Raw genomic sequence first — 20,088 nt, 5'->3', positions numbered from 1 at the left:
GCGTTTCGACAGCCACAGCCGGGCAGCCCCACGGAATTCGCAGGCGGTCTCTGGCCCTCCTCCGTAATAACGGCGCGCCCTTTAAGCGACCGGAGGCAAAAGCAGCGGCGGGAGCCTCGCAGAAGCGCGGAGAGAGCCAAGGGCGGGCGCGCGTCCCGCCCCGTTCCCTGCTCGGCGCGCGCTGCGCTTCCCCTTTAAGAAGCGGCGGTCGGAGGAAGGGGGAGTCTCCCGCTTTCACACCTTGGGTGGGAAAGGGAGGCGGGACCTCTCGCCTCTGATTGACGGCCTGCCAACCTCAATGGAACGTTGCGTCTCCAAACGAGAGGAGGCGGCCCGTCCAATGGGGAGGCGCGGGGCCTGCCGTCGAACGCGGCGCGGCCAATGAGGAGCGGGAGGTGGGCGGCGGGAGGGGGACGGGACATGTTGCAATGTGTCCAACGTGGGTTTGAGTTGGGAAAGCGACGCGCGGCGGGGGGTGCGTTGGAAAGTGGATTTTGTGGCCGGGGAGAGGGGGTGGGGGAAAGGCGGCGGCCGGCCGGAGGGGAGCGCCCGGGAGGATCGCGCTAATCGCCGCGCTCTGGGCGCTGGAGGCAGAGAGAGCGAGAGAGGCGGGGGGATCCAGCCCCGGGGAGGCGGGCGTGGGAGGTGTCGGAGGGGGCCGGGAAGCCAGAAAGGGAAAGTTGCAGAGGCGGAGAGAAAGCGCCGCTTTGCTCGTGCGGCGAGGAAAGGTGCCCGAGCCCCGGGAGGGGGAGAAGCCGTGCGAGAAGCCCCGGCGCCGGCTGGATCCACGCGGAGGAACTTTTCTGCAGGCAAGGGAAGGAAAGAAGGAAGGAGGACGCGGAGCCGCCGGCGCTTCCCTGCAGCCGCGGCCGGATCTCCGCGGCGGCCGTCCGTGGGAAGGGGCCGCCTTCTCCCCTTGCGCGATCCGAACCCGGGCTGATTATGCGCGCCGTGTTCCCGGCCGAGGAGGAGGGGAGCGGCGGCGGCGGCGGCGACTTGGGGCTGCTGGCCAGAGCGTGAGAGGCTTCGCGCTGCTCCCCGCTGCCGGGCTGCCTCCCTTGCCGAGCCCCCGCCGGCCTCGGATCGACTCTCAAACTCCCCGCTCGGCCCCCGAGCAACTTAAGGAGCTGCTGCTGCTGCAGAGCCTCGGCTTGGCCGCGATGCTGGCGAGGAGCGCAGGCCTCGGAGCTGACGCCTGAGTGCCCAGAGAGGCGGCCTCAAAGAACCCGGCCCTGAAGACTGGGGCTCTTCGGATCCTTTTGAGATCCCACTTCTTCTCCTTGGATTTGATTTCTTCCTTCCTTCCTTCCTCGCCCGCGGCCGGGTCCCTGATCTCGCGTCCAGGAGACAAAATGGCGCTGCCGGGATGGGGAAAGTTGGGGTCGTTGCCGGTTGGGGATTTCTTGTGGACTTGCCTCCTGGTCGTCCCCATGTTCGCCGGATTGGGCTCCTGCCTGGAGCAGCCGCCCTGTCACTCCAACTGCACGTGCAGGGGCGATCTTCTGGACTGTAGTGACCGCGGGCTGCAAGAGGTTCCCGTGGAAATGCCCACCTGGGTAGTCGCTATGTAAGTTGCTCATCTCTCTGAACTTTTGAGAGCTCGAGGCTCCTGGTTTATGGCTTCACCCCCCCCCCCCAATCTCTCTCCAATTAGTTTCCTTTAAAAAAAAAAGCCTTCCTTGAAGGGCAATCCCTCCCCAAAATCTGGCCTTTTCTCCTTTGCAGTGTATGATTAATATAATGCTCAGTTTCCCCTTCATTGAAGGATCCAGTTGTAGCTAGTTGCTGAGCAACTAACTCCGGGAAATCCCTTAGGGGGTAGAGAGTTCTCAAATCCTTGTGGAAAGATCCCTGGGGGAATTAGAGGCTACCTCCTTCCCCTCCGAGTTAGAGGTGTTCAGCAGAGTTGTAGGACTAAACCTTTTAAATGGGAAACTCGCATCCCGATTCCTTTTTTTCCTTTTAATTGTCAAGTTTAATCAGAGTTTTTGCTACCCATGTGATAGGACATGTGCTCCTTCTAAACAGTTGCCTCCCTGGACTGCAAACTTGGTGTCTTTCATATGGCAGATGCTGAAGTTGTTGGCCATCTTCTAACCGGGTCGCTTGTAGACTTGGGAAAGAGGTGTGGCATTTTGCATGCATGAAGTTAGGAACCTGGTGGCAGTCACTGCGTTTAGTTGCCTGTGGAGATTCTGGCAGATCTCTCTTCAGTAGACTGTAGACCACAGTTCTGAATAGACCCAACCTCATTCAGCTGGAGATTGGGAAAGGTACTTCCCAGTAAGAAAGTAAAAACCCATCAACTTTTCTCTCACCCATCAACTTTTCTATCTGGTCCTCCAAAGACCTCATCTGGTACATGGCCAGGACCTTTCATTGTACACAAGATCCAGAACAGGAAAGTAAGTGATGACAAAAAAAAAAAAGGAAAAGGAAATCCCCAAGGACATACATGCTATATGCTGGCTATTATATTCCAAGCACCTGTAACAGCAGCTCTGTTGTCTGGGTGTATTTCAGTGAAGGGAGATTTTAGATCTCTCTCCCTCTCTCTCTTTTTTTTAGTAGCTCTGCCTGAGATTACATATCTCATGTTTCTCCTCTAGTTCAATAATGAAAGTTGGAAAAGGCTGTGAATAAAAGGTTGCTGTTTGCCTCTTCCAGACAAAGAATAGTCCTTATTTCTTGTATGACCTGCTTCCCTGTGTTTTTATGGAATTAATAGCTACACCTCAATGAGGGAAGCCAACCTCATGATTTTGGGGAGGTTTTTTTTAAAACAAATAATTTGCAGATGTAGGCCACATGCTTTCCCTTGGGTTGTTGCACAGTAGACCCTTTATCTGTTAGAACACTTCTGTAAAAGTGTCTTCCAGCTAATTGTGTGAACACACTTTATTAGTGTTGTTTTCACTACAGGGACCTATGTAGCCTGGCTTCAGATTAAGCTATTCAGCCTGTCAAAGAAAGTGCCTAAGACTAGACACTCATCAGTGTAGATTGCATGTAGATTCATAGTTCTATTATATGTGAGATAATTTACCATCGGCTGCAGGAGTCATTATTTCTCGGTGAACCTGGCAAAAATTGAAGTTTATGGGTCATCACATTTTCCTCTTTTAGAAGGCAGGGGTATGTTGTAAATTCCCTCTAACTAGATAGTGTTCTTAAACTGTCTTACTTTGTCAGAAGTTAGATGCCCTCCCTTTATTTTATTTTTTTAAAGTGGAAATTAATTCTTTCCATGCGACATAGCATTCCAGTAGCTGATACTTGCCAGTTAGAAGGGAGGCAGTATGCTTTGAGCAAAGCACTCCTTGAGTTAAAAGTATACCCAAGTCCAGTGTTATATTCTACTTATGGACGCCAAAGCAGATTCAAATGCAGTGGTAATCTGAGAGACATTGGGGTGAGCTTGATAAATATCAGGGCAAAATAATTTCCTTTGGTCACTGCCTTTCAGAGCAGCTTAAACGAATTCATATATTTATCACACAGATAAATGTTCCAGTAAGTCATGAAAATCTGGAATGAGTGACAATGAAAGATCATAGCTTTTTTTGCCATTTTGAGCTGGGTGCTTGCAATATAATAACATTTTAAATACTAAAACAACTCTCCTTTCTCCAATGAAAAAGGAAGTATTAATGCTGTTCTCTCCAATTGTATTAGCCTAGCATTCTAGACTTGTCATTACTATAGATACATACACATGCACATTCACACACACCACAGTAAAGTTCAAACTAGGTATCTCTATCATGACCCAGAATTGAAGAGAGGAAACTGGGATGACTGGGCCTGGTTTTACACCCATCGGTGAGGCTTGTGTCAGAGTGTGAATTTTTAATTCAGATTGATGTCATTATAATTTAGTTGTCAGTCTCGGGAGTATAATTTCTTTTTACCACCACAATAATTATGTCGATGTCTCAGATTATTTACTGCTGTGTTTCTCACACACGCACCGCAGTCTGGAAGGTTGTCCTGAACTGCTTCAACAGAGGTACAGGTCTGCGTATTGCCAGTTGTCTCCCTGTGCTGAAGTACAACTGTAAATGCTTGCTGATCATTACTCAAGCAAGATTTTCCAAACTAAACTTTTCTTTCATGTATGTGAGCGGGGAGAGAAGATCTCACATCTGGAAACATGCACCGTTGTTCTCTGACCATGTGCACTATTAAAGAAGCCATACAGTTCAGAGACAGCTAATGCTGTGTTGTTACAGAAGGCGCTGTCTGCATGGCATTTTATTGCTGTTTGTAGGCGGTCTGCATTTGACAGCCGTTCGGACCCTGGTAGTGTATTGCCGGCAGTGTTAAATCTTGCATTGACCGTTTACTTGAGCTGTACAGTAGTTATAAGGACTGTAAGGCATGAAGACCCTTCTGTTTCAGACCCTAGTTCTTCTAGGCACCCATACTTTCTATTCAGATTAACTCCCATAGATGACCCCAGCCAGTAATGCGGATTGTCCCCCTGTGATGTGTTAGGATAAGCAATAATCCCTTCCATTACGCTTCTGGTTAGTTTAATAGGAGTAGCTGTGCTCGCCTGTTGTAGCTGAAACCGCCAAGAAGGCCTGTGGTACACACTGAATGAAGAACAGATTTGTGAGGCTGTTGTCTACATTGGCAGGTGCTTGAAGTGGCTTAAGAAATCCTACACTCAGTGGGTTCTAGCTGGGAAAAATGCTCACCTTAGTAATGGCATTAACCTTCTAGGGCAGGGGTAGTCAACCTGTGGTCCTCCAGATGCCCACGGACTACAATTCCCATGAGCCCCTGCCAGCATTTGCCGACAGGGGCTCATGGGAATTGTAGTCCATGAACATCTGGAGCACCATAGGTTGACTACCCCTGTTCTAGGGGCCACAAAGTTCACTTTTTTAAAGTTTATATTTTAATTGTGGATTGTGGAAGGTGGATGTGACTGATAGAAAAAAGACCTGCTTGGCTTTCGTTGAAGCCTTCAGGTGGCTGGATTAGCGATAGGTTTGGTCTTGCGGAAGTCTGCTAGAGTTTCCTGGAAATGGTTCTTGACTACTTTTTGGAACCAAGCTGTTAATGTTGGGATCTGATGTTAATCTGAATAACATTTGAATGCATAGGAGAAATACAGGCACGAGAAGTTATCACATGACGCTCATATTCCTCCTCCTCCCCCAAACAAATAAGGATATTTGAACGCTTTTCTCCCTGCCTTGGGGCTTTGACATTAGTTGTGACTCTTCCCTTCCATCTAGCACTTGGTTGATGCAAGATTTAAACAAATGCGTTAAAATACTAAACTGGGCTTCAAGAGTTTTTCCCATTTTGCAAACCAGAACAGGTCCCCCCCTTTCAAAAAATTGATTTTAATTAGATTAAATCAAAGTTAAAAGCACTTACAAATGTTCACATTTTCAAAGTGTCATATTGCACAAAGTGAATTCTGGCATATCTAAACAAGTGGCTGGTATAGATATTTATGCCCTGCCGTTCTCCCTGGGCGGTGGGGGGACATCTTATGCTCCCAGCCACAACTCTGTGAGGCTGAGAGAGAATGTCTGGCCTGGTCACCCATTGGGGCTCCATGGGGGAAGTTCCACCTTGGAATCTCTGAGGCCCACCTGTCCTGTTGTGCTTGGAAGCCTCGCTAGGCCAAGGGGCTAATGGTTTGAGCCTTTCTTACCTTAACTTGGATTCCTTAATTACACACCCATGAGATGGCCTTTCCAGGAAGAGCCTTGAGGAATACATTTTAACAGGTCGTTTCTTAGGGAGGGGAAAAGAGCCAGCGTGGTATAGTGGCTAAGAGTGGCAGACTCTGTTCTGGAGAACTGGGTTTGACCTTGGTTAGTTGCTGTTCTCCCTGAACAGTTTTATTAGAGCTCTCTCAGCCCCACCTACCCCACAGGGAGGATGTCTGTTGTGGGGAAAGCAAGGGAAAGGTGTTTGCAAGCTGCTTCAGGACTCTTTGGGTAGAGAAACTTCAGCTCTTTGCTCTTATTAGTGGCGAAGCCCATTTAAAAATGGCCCGGGGGTCCTGCAGCTCTCCCTCTCTGCAGGATGCCGGCTAGAGTGGCAGGGCCAGAGCGGAGCATGCCCACTTACTCTTTCCTCGCCTCTACTGCATGCTGGAGGCCAGCAAGAGCAGTGGGGCCAGGGCAGAACATGCCCGCTTTGCCTTCTGCCCCCTGCCTTGTTGGGTAGGAGGGCATTGGGAGTGGTGAGGCTGTGGCAGAGTGCACCCACTCTCTCCTCTGTCCTCTCCCCTGGCAGAAGGAGGGAGTTGAGAGCTGTAGGGATGACACGGAGCGTGGCCACTCACCCTTTCCAAGTCTCTGCTGCTAGCCAAGCTGGTGAGCGTAGTGAGGCCAGGGTGGAGCATGACCGCTCATCCTTCCCTGCCCTTTCCTGGTGGCCAGGAGGCCGGGGAAAGTGGGGCCGCCTGCGTGGACAGCGTCAGGAGGGCCTTTCCTGGCCTTCCCACGGGCAGGGGTGCAGGAATGCAGTGGAGCGGGGCAGATGGACGGGTGTCCAGAACTCCATGGCTCACCTCCTGCCAGTGCTTTGTCCTCATGGGACGTGCTGAGAGACAGAGAAGGATGGGGGTGGGAAAGAAACTGATTGGCCCTTGCCATTGGAGCACTCCCCCAATAGGATGAGAGCTCTTCCCCGTTGAGGGCCAATCAGAGGTGCATGTTGTCTTTAGATATATAACCTATTGAAGGTTAACAATCTATTGGGGGCTAACATTTGAGTTAGAGGGTTTTGGACCTTTGTTCTCCATGGTCAGAATGGGACTCTGAAGCCTCTTTTAACATGCTCTGGTCTATGGATTCAGACCCAAGGTTTCACGGTTGTCAGTGGAAGAAGCTGTAGAGAATATACATTCTTACAGGATGTTTTTGCACATGTGCCATCTGTGGGATTTGGGACCAAATACCGGGGATGCAAAGCATTAAGTCAGAACAGGCCCTAATGAAAACAAAGTGAAGTCCTCTAGGCTCAAGCATGGTTTTGTTAGTTCTACAATTTAACACCCCCCCTCCCCAAATTCCACATCACCAACAAAAATGTAGCATTCAGTCGTTGATAAAAATTTATGCAAGCATGCATATATATGTTTGTTTGCTTTGTGGAGTGCTGCTTTTCATCTCTACAAGGAGGTAAGACTAAGGAACTTCATAACATTTTTTTTGTTGTTTAAACCTATACTCACCCAACGGTTCTTTCGCCCCTCTGAAATTATGTTCAGTCCCTGTTCCCTCTCTTTTTTTCTGATAATTTTGGAGGGAGTTTTCTACAGTTTCTGAATCCCTTTTAAAGCCCAGAAATGTGTTGCTTCTAAAGAAAAATGAAAGTGTGTCCACATGCAAAATAACACCCCTTCCAACTGATAGAATCATAGGCTACTTGTAGCCCCAGCTATACGTTAATAACAAATGGTTCGCATTCTGCTTCAGATACAGTATTACAGCAGTCTTTACAACAACAGTGTAAGGTAGGTTGGGATTAAACCTGTGTTGCCCAAGAGAATATCTTTCCTAAAGTCCCCTAGTAAATTTTTGGCTGAGATGATGTCTGAACCTTTTGGATCTTAATTTGTTCTCTTCGTCACTCCATGCTGGGCAAGTGTATTGGTAGAAATGCATTTCTTTTGATTTTTGTCAATGCATATGAAAACTTTTGATTTTTATCCTGTCTTTTCTTCAGGGAGCTCAGAGCAATGCACCTAGTCTTTCTTTCCCTCCTTTTCTCCACTACCTATCCTGTGTAGTTCATGTTGTCTTCACCACAACCCTGCGAAGTAGGCCATGGTGCCAGAGTGTGACAGGCCCAAGGTGAACTCCTTGGCTGATAAGAAAACAGTGAACTCCCGGCTGAGAGGGATCTGAACCCAGGTCTTCCTTGTCATAGGCTGACAGTGTTACCTCGATGCCATGCCAGATTAATGAAAAGAGAAACCCAGGGAAGACTTTAGTAAGTCTCTAGCACAGAGGTAGTCAAACTGCGACCCTCCAGATGTCCATGGACTACAATTCCCATGAGCCCCTGCCAGCGAATGCTGGCAGGGGCTCATGGGAATTGTAGTCCAAGGACATCTGGAGGTCTGCAGTTTGACTACCCCTGCCAAAACTCTCCATGTTGTTTCATCTTCTTCTCTGCCTATCAGTGCCCATGTAAGAAGGGAGATAACAGTGCATTGGGAGAATGTTGCAGGTGGAGAATTGAGGGTGTGTGTTTTTGGCACAGTTGGAAGGGTGTGTCTTTTTCTCGTGTGTCTTGCTTTTGTAACACGGCCTACCTCCCATATGAAAATGGATAGAAATGTAGATAAAATGCACCCGCTGACACCAAAACATGCTGGCCTTCAAATTGCTGCTAGTGATACTTTAAGCAAATATTCTCACTACAGGCTTATGACAGAACAAATGAAGATTTTGTGTTTTGTAAATACCAGTCAGTGCTTTCAGTGGTGGCATGACATTTTAGGAACTGCTTGTTGTGGCATGGCCAGGACCTCCTAGAAAGCTGAAAAGGAATGAAGGGGGAGCACCTTTATCAGATATATATGTGTGTGTGTGTGTGTGTGTGTGTGTGTGTGTGTGTGTGTGTGTGTGTGTGTGTGTGTGTGTGTGTGTGTGTGTGTGTGTGTGTGTGTGTGTGTGTGCGCGTGTGTGCGTGTGTGCGTGTGTGCGTGTGTGCGTGTGTGCGTGTGTGCGTGTGTGCGTGTGTGCGTGTGTGCGTGCGTGCGTGCGTGCGTGCGTGCGTGCGCTTCTTCAGTTCCATGTAAACCGCCCTGAGCCTTCGGGGAGGGCGGTATATAAATGCAAAAAAATAAAATAAAATAAAGAAGAGTTGGTTCTTATATGCAGCTTTTCTCACCCAGCTGGCTGCATGTGGGGGAGCAGGGAATCAAACTCTGCTCGCCAGATTAGAAGTCCACCCTCCTAACCACGACACCAAACTGGCTCTCAAACTGTGTGTGTGTTATGTCATTCTTGGGTAATGTGAGTTTTGTACAGAGAAATGTACTTTTTAAAAAGTTGAGTCGACTTGAAAGGGTTGTGTGCTTCCGTTGTGCAGTGGCTAACAGTTGTTGCATAAGAACATTTATATGTGTCTTTTACCTTAGCTCACTGGGAACCTTTGTGTGTGGTTGGGGAGGTGTGTGTGGCAGACTTTGTGTATGCCTGGTGGGAAAGCAGAGACTAACCCTATTTGAGCAACTTGTGGGGGCCCCCCCTTCTTTCTTGGTGCCCTGGCTTTGAAGCCAGAGTAGACATCAAAAGATATAAAACATCTGAAGCATGATTTACATCCGAACATTATTCATGGTGTAAAGAAACTTGATGGCGGAGCTTAGGGAACAGAGAGGCCTGCTGTTTGCCTATGCCAGGTGCGCAGTTGAGAGGACATCCAAATGGCAAATACACAGCCAGATCCTCTTCCCCCGCTTTCTAAACCATAAAGTTCTTTCCCCTCCTGTTTTTAGTCAAAGCACATTTGATGGTTCTATTGGCATCGAGCTTGTGCCATGGACCGAGGAAGTTTACATCAAGTTGCACAGGGATTATGGCTGTTAATAGCTTAGGAGGGAATGAAACCTCCATGGGCAGGAGTACTGGACCTTAATGGCCAGATTCTGGAGATGGATGTTTGGAGATGGACTGCTTCTGTCTTGCCTTGCTGTAGAGCTGGGCTTTGGACTTCCAGAGTGCTGCTTTTGTAAGAGGAGGACTGGTCTGGCTTTGGGCTGTGTTGACATTTCAGCGCACATTAGGACCCGCTTTTGTGTAGATAAATGAGAGTCAGCATGTTTAGGGGTTAATCTAGAGCACCCAGTTTGATCTTCCACTTACCAACATGAAGGCAACTGGGTGACCTTGGGCCATTTGCAGATTTCTCAGAGCTCTCTCAGCCCCAATGACCTCACAAGGTGCCTCTTGTGTGAAGGGGAAGGTAAATGTAAGTCGCTTTGTGACTCATTAGCAGAGAAAAAAGTGGGGTATAAAAATCAACTTGTCTTCTTCTGAGAAGATGCTCTACAAGTTATTTGTAGATCACGGTCTGGATTCTCCATGTTCCCAAATGGTTTGGCCTGTCCCAGTTTTGTTGGCCATATAAGATAGATATGACCCACCCCAGTAGGTGCAAATAGGGCTCTTGGGAGGGCTTTCTGTGAGAAGTTCTGGTGGCATGTGGGATTAGAAGTGGTGGCCCTCTTTCTGTTACCAGTAATTGGTGGGAATTATTGGGAAGAAGGAAGAAGTATGTGTTTGAGTTTTATATGCTGCCTTCTCCCTGCTTCTTGGAGTGGGTGGGGGGAAGAAGTTCCATGCAGTTACCTGCACTGAAAAACTAAGGCTTTTCCTATAACATTGGAGAAGCTCTTGATGGTTATAACTGTATGAAAACTAGTTGGTACATTTAAGTGCATTCTGCATCTCTTTAGTGCGTGTTTGAACTCTGATTTTAGCCCTCTGCCTTCTCCTGTTGATTGAAATGATCAAAATAATTTAAATGATCATAACCTCCCTCTGTTGTTTTTTTTTTAAATGAGTTTTGGCATGGCAAATATCAGTTGTGGAGTATGTATGATATTGGTAGTGTGCACCTGTTGATTTGGGATACATAAGCACATTATGTGGGGCTTGAACTATATAAGTTAAGGTTCTGTCCATTTCTGATATGGTTCTGCTGGGCCGAAATCTAGGGCAGGGTTACAGAAAGTGTGTCGATATCAACCTTTTGACCATGGAGCAGCTCCTGAAATAATTTTTCAGGCTTTGAAGAGCCCTGGAATTGGTGTCAGCTGGTCACGCTTCCCTGCCACGCCCCCTAGAAGTGACAGGTCACCAGAAGTGACATCACCACCCGCATTAACAGGCAGGCTCAAGGAAGACTAAGCAGGGACAGAGAGGAGGCAGTTTAAAGCGGGAGTAGCCATTGAGGGTGTCCCCCCCCCCCAGGTACAGAAACCTCAAGAGCACTTGGATGGGGAGGAAGGCTGGTCCCTAGCTTGTAGCCAAGTCCATTAAGTCAGGAGGGGAAAGGCCACAGACCCCTGGTTGGGAATCCTGGGTCTATGCGTTTACTTCTAACTTCCATCTAGAATATGAAGAATTGGTTCTTATATGCCACTTTTATCTACCCAAAGGAGTCTCAAAGCAGCTTACAGAAACCTTCCCATTCCTTTCCCCACAACAGACTCTGTGAGGTGGGTGAGGCTGAGAGAGCCTTGATATCACTGAAGAAGAAGAGTTGGTTCTTATATGCTGCTTTTCTCTACCCGAAGGAGTCTCAAAGTGGCTTGCATTTGCCTTCCCTTTCCTCTCCCCACAACAGACACCCTGTGGGGTGGGTGAGGCTGAGAGAGCCCTGATATTCCTGCTCAGTCAGAACAGCTTTATCAGTGCTGTGGTGAGCCCAAGGTCACCCAGTTGGTTTCATGCGGGGTCCCAATATTCAATTTGATAGAGAGGTAGCAAAACACAGGGGGTAAATCTGAAATAATGAAATGATTTTGTTTCTAATCGATGTAGTTAATTCTCCCCCTTCCCAGTGTTTGAATGTCATTCAGAAAGTGTACTGTATATCTCTTTTAATTATGATGAAAGCAAAGTAGTCACGGAAATGTTGGTTTACTAGAGTTTTCTTGTAGAAATCGTGGCCTTCCTTAGAAAAGAGCTACTGTACTGAGCTGGCCCAAGGTATTGGGGAATTTGTAATCCTTGGGGGTAGACTTCTTGACAAATTAATAAATTTTGTTCCAATTCAGCAGGTACGTGTTTCTGAGGCTTTTTAAAATGGCGGCCTTTTCTTTATGGACCAAGTTCAGTTGCACATATATATTTCAAATTTTATGTATTCTAAACCCATTTGTATCAAATCTGGCTTCATTTCCAAGTATGGGCACTGTGGTTATGTGTGAACAGCAGCTTCTGTTTTCACAAGCGGCTTTTCCCTTTTCTTCTGTGTTCATGTGTGTTTTGTCCTCCCCCATCAGAGTTTGTTGGCGTGCTTTGCTGTTCCACTAAGAGCATGCTTCTTTGAACCCTTTGCAGTACTGTGCTCAGATCTTTGGGACCTTGGGCCAGTTTGTATAGATGGTTTTGGGGTTTTTTTGACAGGGCCAGTCAAAGCTCCGCTGCATTTTCTACAGAATGCCAGCAATTTTGAAAGAATTGCTGATTTCTGTCTCAGCTGCGGTGCAGTCTGAAATAGTGCTTGTTCCAGGGCTCCCTGAAGGATCCCAGAGCAAAATCCCCAGGAGCACGTTTCCTCTTGAGAAGTGGCTTGAATCACTCTTGGCTTTTCCTCCCTACAGTGAAATACAATTTGAAAGGCAAGCGCCACATACAAAAGGAACCAGAGCTCAATAGGTTGTGTTAATATTCAGAATCCATTTACAAATGGGGGGTGGGGGTGGGGTTGAAAAGCAGAGAATGAATAGTCTTGGGGGGGGGCGTGTTGGGGGCGGAGGAGCAGAAGAAGTGAAGGAAACATTCCCAGGGTAGGAAAACAACCATCTCTGTAGGCAGCTGAGAAAGGAATAGTTCTCACACATACTAAACCCAATCCACAATAACTTTGTTCTTGCAAATTTTTTTTGTTAATTTCTACCTCTGGGAATGTTCTGTGCCACTAAGAAGAGAGGATCAGAAAGGGTTAGATGTTGAGGAACCCTTCTTTTATCCCTATTGAATGTCCTCGCAAAACGTCTTTAGGCTCTAGCAAGTATGGCTAAAGTATCTGCTGCAGAGTGCTGAAGAGATTTCATGGCTTGCCCCAAGGGAATGTGGGAATTATAGTTTTTGGATGATGCTGAGAAGTCTCCGTTTGAGATCTCTTGCTCTCTCAATGAACTAAAGTTCCCAGGGATATTTTTTTTAAAGAGTGGAGAAAAACATAAAAGATGAATTTAATTTTGTCTTTGTTTAATTTTCTTCTTTGTGTGAAAGGAACTTTCCCTTTTCATGATATGCCATTTCAGAGGTCTTAAGTAGTGGAAGAACTCAACCTGACCTAAGATAGGTCGGAGCAGATGCACTGGTGGAGTCTTGTAAAAATGAAAGAAAGAACAAACACATCTATTGATAAATAGGCTGAAGGTCAGCTCAGAAAGACGAGATTAAAATGGGACATGAAATTAATTAAAGCATAATTAGCCACTCTCTTGTGGCAAGAAGAATTAATCTCTAGGGTCCTTTCCGCACTGGTGGTGCCGCTCCAAGCTGCCACTAGTTCTTTGTGATGATGCAGTTAGCCCCGCCTTCCTGGGTCCAGATGGGGGAAGGTTTTTCCCAACGGACCAGTCCGCCCTGGATTACTGCCTGCACAGAGGCTTCACGGTGGTTTGTGTGTGGAGTTATTTTCACAAAAGTGGGATTGTGTAAAACTAAAAAAATGCCCTGGTTGGCTCCTTGGTCCTGCAAAGCACCGTGGAGGCGACTTTTTTGTCCCTTCCGGGACTCCGTAGACAGGGGAAGAGATGGGCCTGGAAGGCCTGACTCTTCCCCTTCCACACTGGCCTGGCCTGAGATAGGCTCCGTTGGTGCCTGAGGCAAAAAAGGGAATGAGGAAATAGATGTGTTCCCTTGCTGTGGGGTAATGGAGGGCCTGATTCGGGTAAGGGCCAGGCTGGTGCTGACGTCATGTGGAAGTGGGGATTAGCCTCGCTACCAGATGAGTAGGAAATCTTTACAAAGGTCTATTCTCTCTCATTTTAACCCACAAAGATACCATTTTAGCCCTCAGAGAAACCAATGATAGATGGTTAAAATGGTTAATATTACATCAAACCACATCAGCTAAAAATCTTGATTTCTGTATTCCCCCCAATACTACTGGGATGGATTGTTCTTAGGGAGGACCCTTTTAGATAGTGAACTATAGAACTAAGAACACTTATACACAAGCTCAGTTAACCATGTAGAACATGAGAATCATATAGAATGTGAGAATCTTTAATCCCCTACATTACGAAGGTCAGGAAGGCAGCGAAGGACGAGGAAACTAGTGTGATACCTTTCACCCATAAAACCAGCAACGGAGCAGTTGCTGTTTGTTGTGGCTGTTTGGTTGTGCTGTGTACTAATTGGGATGTTCCAGAGCTATTTTTTTTTAAGAAAAGCACTGGCCGCCTGATTGTGCGCACGTGTGTGCCTGTGGGTGTGGTTGTAGCCGTGCCATCTTGTGGGAAGTGATCAGTGTCACTTCCCTGGTCCATTTTGGAATTCCAGGGTAGCAGTTGCCCTGACAATCAAATTGACCCCTCTTGTCTTCCAGCCCCAGAGAGGACACAGTGGGAAGCATAATGGCTGGCCTGCAAATGCTATCATCAGGGGTAATAAAATGGATATCATAGGAAACTTGCCTGGTTGGAGGCCCTGTGAAATATAACCCCTGAAATGTCTTCCAGTTGTCCAAACACTGCTGCCTCACCCTCCCCGTGTGTGTTTGTAAGGGGGCTCGTTTCATTGGCCAGTAAAGGAAAAATAGAAGAAAATTGGCACTGGGTGAAATTTAGCGCACAGTCCAGACGGCCTGAGCCAGTGAAAGCTGGTTTGTCTTCCCTTTTTAAATGGCTTGACTCTTGTCAGTTTGAATAAATGATGCAATCTGCTGGGGTGTGAGGACTGTAGTCTGATTAAAACTTCCTAGTGTCTGTGTTTTATAGTCCCCTTGGGGTTGTCTGCCTATGTGTATGTTTAAACCATTTGCTTGCAGAGGGATTTTGGAGTGTTGCAATAACCACGCTTGCTTTGCGTTGTTAAAAACCAAACCAGGTGAGCAAAGTTACTTGCCATCCTTGCCTGATGATGATTGCAGGCAGCTCAAAGAATGTGCAAAGTGCTCAGTTCAGGTCAGCAAAGCCTCACCGCTTGTCTACTGAGTATGTAGCAACTCTTTCCTTGCCTTTTGGTCCTGTGTAAATGGAGGACCTAGTCTATGTATCTGAACCAGCGTTCTTTGCTGTGGTAGAGGAGATGCAGAAACAAGTCAGGCCCCCTTCTCTTAGACCTGCTTGTAAATTCTGCTTATACTATTTGCATTTTGGAGAACCTTTTGTCCACTATGGCCAATTATGCACCCGTTAGATAATGCACTTTCAATGTGCTTTTGCAGCTGGATTTTCATGTGCAGAACAGGACAATGTACTTCTAAAGTGCGTTGAAAGTGCATTATCCAATGTGTGCATAATGCGTCCAGATTGGGGAAAAATGTGATCAATGTGCTACGGCTGTTGAGGTTCCTGAGTGGGGCTTGATAGTCCAGTGGGATTTTTGGCTTTCTAATATAGCCTCTGAGGATCCTCTGCCCCCTCCCTGGTTCTGTGTATACTGCACATAGCCAGCTTGGTGTTGTGGTTAAAAGTGGCAGCCTCTAATCTGGAGAACTGGATTTGATTCCCTCTCCTCCACATGTAGTCAGCTGAGTGACCTTGGGCTAGTCACAGTTCTCTCAGAGCTCTCTTAGCTTCAGCTACCTCACAAGGCTGTATGTTGTGGGGAGACAAAGGGAAGGGGATCGTGAGCCTCTTTGAGACTCTTTCAAGTAATAAAAAGCAGGGTAGAGAAAACTAGCTCTTATGCTTATTAAGCCTTTTTGTGGGGAGAATGATGTTTCACCTCTTGACCCTAAGGCCTCTAAATCCTGTGCAGAATGCTGCATAGATCTGGATAGGCAGTGGTGCTGGATGGGGCTGGTATTTGACTGCACTTTACTTTTTGCCAAGTGATGATGGGGATTTTCACCATACATTAGCTGTAGATCTGTGGAGGAATGCTGATCTGTAGCCGCCTATCCTATTTCGGCCTACTGTTGGCTCTAAATATATGATTGCCAACTTTGGCTGGGAAAATTCCTGAAGACGGGAGTTCGGTTCCTGGGGAGGGCAGATTTTGGGAAGGGCGGGATCTCAGTGGTGATCTGATTTTTTAAAAATTTAGAATCTGAATCATAGAGTTGGAAGGGACCTCCGGGGTCATCTAGTCCAACCCCTCCAGAATTTGATTAAATTGTTTAATTTGTAAACTACACCCTTCCTGCAAAGCGGACACAGGGCAGTTAACGTCATAAAATCATATATACAGAGATTTAAACTCTGAAATTATAAATTATAAATCAATTTATAGGACCAGTAATAGTTAAAAGTTTAAGATAGCTCTAATAATTTATCTGATTACTCTTGGAGGGGAAGCAGAGAGGAGAGGAGGGAGACCCACTTTGATGTTTCATTTGTTTATTTTGGCCTCAGCCATATGCCTGGCGGAAGAGTGCTGTCTTCCGGGCCCTTTGGAACTTAGTTCCCAAGGGGTCAAGATCTCTGCTGGCAACTCATCCCACCAGGATGGGGCCAGGGATCACAAACAGGTTAGAATTTGCAGAGCACAGTGCTCTTTGGGGGACGTATTCTGAGGGGTGGTTGCTCAGATACGCTGGACTCTAGGTCTTCAGGTTCTCCTGGACTCTGTGATATACCATTGACTCTACCCCAGGGGTAGTCAACCTGTGGTCCTCCAGATGTCCATGGACTACAATTCCCATGAGCCCCTGCCAGCGTTTGCTGGCAGGGGCTCATGGGAATTGTAGTCCATGGACATCTGGAGGACTACAAGTTGACTACCCCTGCTCTACCCCATGCCACTTCCTCGAGGGAAGCTGAGATCAGTTGTAATTCTAGGTCTCCAGGCCCCTCTTTGTCGTTGGTAGCCCTCTGCTAGTTCCTACAGTTTGGGAAATAGGGGGAGTTATTCCCCAAACTTCAGTTCTTCTGGGAATTGAAAAGCTCCTTACTGTTGACAAGTAACTCCCCCCCCCCCCTTAATGTTCTGTTTGAGTGTAGTGAGGTGGCTTGCTATGAATGATACATTGTAGAATTTTTAATGGTTATAAAACTGTACCATTGTTGAATAATGCCATTCCCCTAAAACTCCTTAAAAAAACAAGATTCAGACTTTCTTGTGTCGGTGGTTTTGCCGTCATGCTCCACAGCCCAGACTTTGATCAGTGCTTCCTGAAATAATTTGGATCATATTTTGTGTCTCCTGTTCCCTGGTTGTGCAAGATAGCAGGTTTCAAGCACTGCCCAAAGCAATGTACATACCAGCTGTATCGTCGTAATATCTTTTGTGTTTCTAAAAGTTCTTGGTTTTGATTCAGCTGGTATTGTGTTTCTTTTCTTCTGACCATACAGGAAGATTTGTGTCACTCTGAACATTTAAACAAACCATATGTAATTAGCTTTGAATCATTTGCAAGATCTTTTTCTTTGTAGCCAGACGTATATTTGTGGTATTTTTTATCTGTGCAGGGTTTACGTAATGGAGGGATGTTCTTTACTGATACGTGTGTGTGTGTGTGTGTGTGGGGGGGGTGTTACAAAATAGCAAGTGGATTTAAAGATGAAGGAGGGGGATCAAATCCTTGGATTGAAAATTGGGTTTGAGCTATGCGTAATCTTGGTGCATTAAGCATGCACAGGTGGTGTGCGACAAGAAATAAAAACCTCCACTTCTAGATACTGCAGCTCAAAATAATAGAAAATAAATATGCAATTGAAACACAAGCAAAAAGGCTGCTGGATATTGATGATTTTCAAGGATTCTGTCTGTTGATTTCTGCTCAAACGAAAGCCTGCTGCAGTTCGTGTCATTGTCCTATTACAGCGGTGATGAAATAGCATCTGCAAGAGACCATAGGTTGATTAATACACAGTCAGAACAAAATTTGAGTCCAGTGGACCCCTTTAAGACCAACAAAGTTAATTCTGAGTATGAGCTTTTATGTTCATGCCGAAATTAAACTTATACTCAGAACTAAACTTTGCTTTGCTTAAAGGTGCCACTGGACTAAGACTTTGGTCTATTGTTTCAGACGAACACACCTGAATTTAATACATGGCTTATTTAGCTTATGTAGGTCCTTTTAAGAGCCTCTTGTGGCGCAGAGAGGTAAGGCAGCAAACATGCAGTCTGAAAGCTCTGCCCATGAGGCTGAGAGTTCGATCCTAGCAGCCGGCTCAAGGTTGACTCAGCCTTCCATCTTTCCGAGGTCGGTAAAATGAGTACCCAGCTTGCTGGGGGGGGTAAGGGGGGGTAAATGGTAATGACTGGGGAAGGCACTGGCAAACCACCCTGTATTGAGTCTGCCATGAAAACGCTGGAGGGTGTCACCCCAAGGGTCAGACATGATCCAGTGCTTGCACAGGGGATACCTTTACCTTTACCTAGGTCCTTTTGGACACCTTATTTCCCCACCCTGTGTATTTTTGTGCAGTCTTTTGATCCTTTCTTTACTGGCTGGGCACAGATATCCAGGCTGAGCATAGTACCTGTGTCCCTTCCCTTTGGCTGTCCTGTAGTTTTGAACATTGAATTTTAGGTACAGGTGTCCCTGAAGAAGAGCACAGTGCTTGCATATCAGAGTTGCACTTGACTAATTCGCTTCAGCTCCTCAAATTCTAAACAAAGCACAAATTGCTGACTTCAGAGCTTTCGAAACTGAGGTGAAATGTTCAGTTAACATAAAAAGGGCCTTCAGAGCATAGACTACTTCCTCTTGGAGCCCACTGAAGTGCAGCAATGTGCAGGTTCCTCTGTCTAATAACTTCCGATTGCTTCCTCTACAGCTTCCTGAATCCTTTTGACTAGGCCTTGCTTAAGACACATCTGTCTTCATCATTTCAGTGCTTAAATCCCCCACTTACAATTAATGTGGTGTGTTATATGTCTCATTTATTTAATGCTCATTTTCTCTCTAATACACAAAAAAAAATCACTTATTTTGTCCTAACCCCTACTTTCAGTGATTCTGGGGGAACATAAGTGGTCCTTTCTCATTTTATTTGTTATAAGACCTGTGGGAGGTAAAATAAGCCCCCCATTCTTTCTACTGCATGTCAGTGGCTTTTCTGGAATTCAGTAGTTGTGAATGAATACTGGGAATGTTTGTCTCTGTTTCTGCCATCCTTTTGCTGTCTCTTGCAGGAAATTTTAGATTATAGTTGTGTAGAGCAGGGGTCTTTCATCTGGTTCATTGTGAGATACCACACATGGTGTCTTTCTATCCTTTTAAAGTGAATCAGTGTTTTGCCCTAAAGGCTGAGGAAGAAAGATGATAATTTTGAAAATACAATGGCAATTTATGATAGGGGGAAGATCTTGATAACTGTTCTGGATTGGGAATATCATTATCTCCTCCTTTGTCCCTCTTGCATTATATGAACCTGATACTTCTGGTTATCAAGTTCTTCATGAAAGAGGTGGGTCACAGGGGAAAAAATAACTTGGATATCAAATCGGAGGTCAGAAGTAGAGGTGGGGGCTGATTGGGTACAAGGACGTTGGATTACAAGTCTGATCTCCAGAACCCAAAGGTAGCAATTGTGTCATGGAAAAGACTGTATCTGGATGCCAGGAACAGTTTTTCCTGTGTGAAGAGAAAACGCATCTGTTGCTGAGTCTGTAAAGGGATTGTGGGAGGTACATGTTGCTTACAAAGGGGATTTGGATGTAAGGGGGGGGGGAAGGAAGACTTATTATGAATGTGGAAGCTCTGTGTGCTAGTGTGTGTGTGTGTGCACATAGTTCTAAGGCAGGGGTAGTCAAACTGCGGCCCTCCAGATGTCCATGGACTACAATTCCCAGGAGCCCCCTGCCAGCATTCGCTGGCAGGGGCTCCTGGGAATTGTAGTCCATGGACATCTGGAGGCCCGCAGTTTGACTACCCCTGTTCTAAGGAGTAAGAATGTTGGCCGAGTCCGTGTTGTAATGTTATAACTCCTCTTTCCCAGGCCCTGACAGAAAGAGTCAAAAGCCAGGTCACCAGACAAAACTGTGTTTTTGATTTTATTTATTCAAAATATTTGTTTCCTGCCTATCAACCTATGGCCATTGGTAATAATTCAAAACAGCCCAGCAAGACAGATGTGCTTGCATCCGGAGTTTGCATCTCTCTTAGGCCAGTTCCTGCTTCCGACATGTTTTCTGGAGGTGCCCCAGCATAATCTTTACAATGCTTAAGTCACTAGGACGTATTTCGAAGTAAATAGGTTTAGAGAGGGGTGGCAATAACCATTGCCAATACTGG

At 46.4% G+C, this 20,088-nt stretch overlaps 1 protein-coding gene across 3 annotated transcripts in view; it reads left to right on the top strand.

Moving 5' to 3' along the window:
• The first annotated feature begins 634 nt into the window (after window positions 1-634).
• LRIG1 (leucine rich repeats and immunoglobulin like domains 1) overlaps window positions 635-20,088 on the top strand; it is a 145,786-nt gene continuing 126,332 nt past the window's right edge. For 2 of the 3 annotated variants that reach the window (XR_013228954.1, XM_077325097.1), the window contains exon 1: window positions 636-1,567. Coding sequence is in view for 2 of the 3 variants with exons in the window: in XM_077325097.1 (XP_077181212.1) it covers window positions 1,353-1,567 (215 nt within the window). In the remaining variant the exon portion in view is untranslated. Of the gene's footprint in view, window positions 1,568-20,088 lie in introns of all 3 variants that reach the window. The other variant, XM_077325098.1, reaches the window with a different exon arrangement.

Source organism: Paroedura picta, chromosome 3 (genome assembly GCF_049243985.1).
Source record: "Paroedura picta isolate Pp20150507F chromosome 3, Ppicta_v3.0, whole genome shotgun sequence".
NCBI lineage: Eukaryota > Metazoa > Chordata > Lepidosauria > Squamata > Gekkonidae > Paroedura > Paroedura picta.
This window is presented reverse-complemented; position numbering and strand designations above follow the sequence as displayed.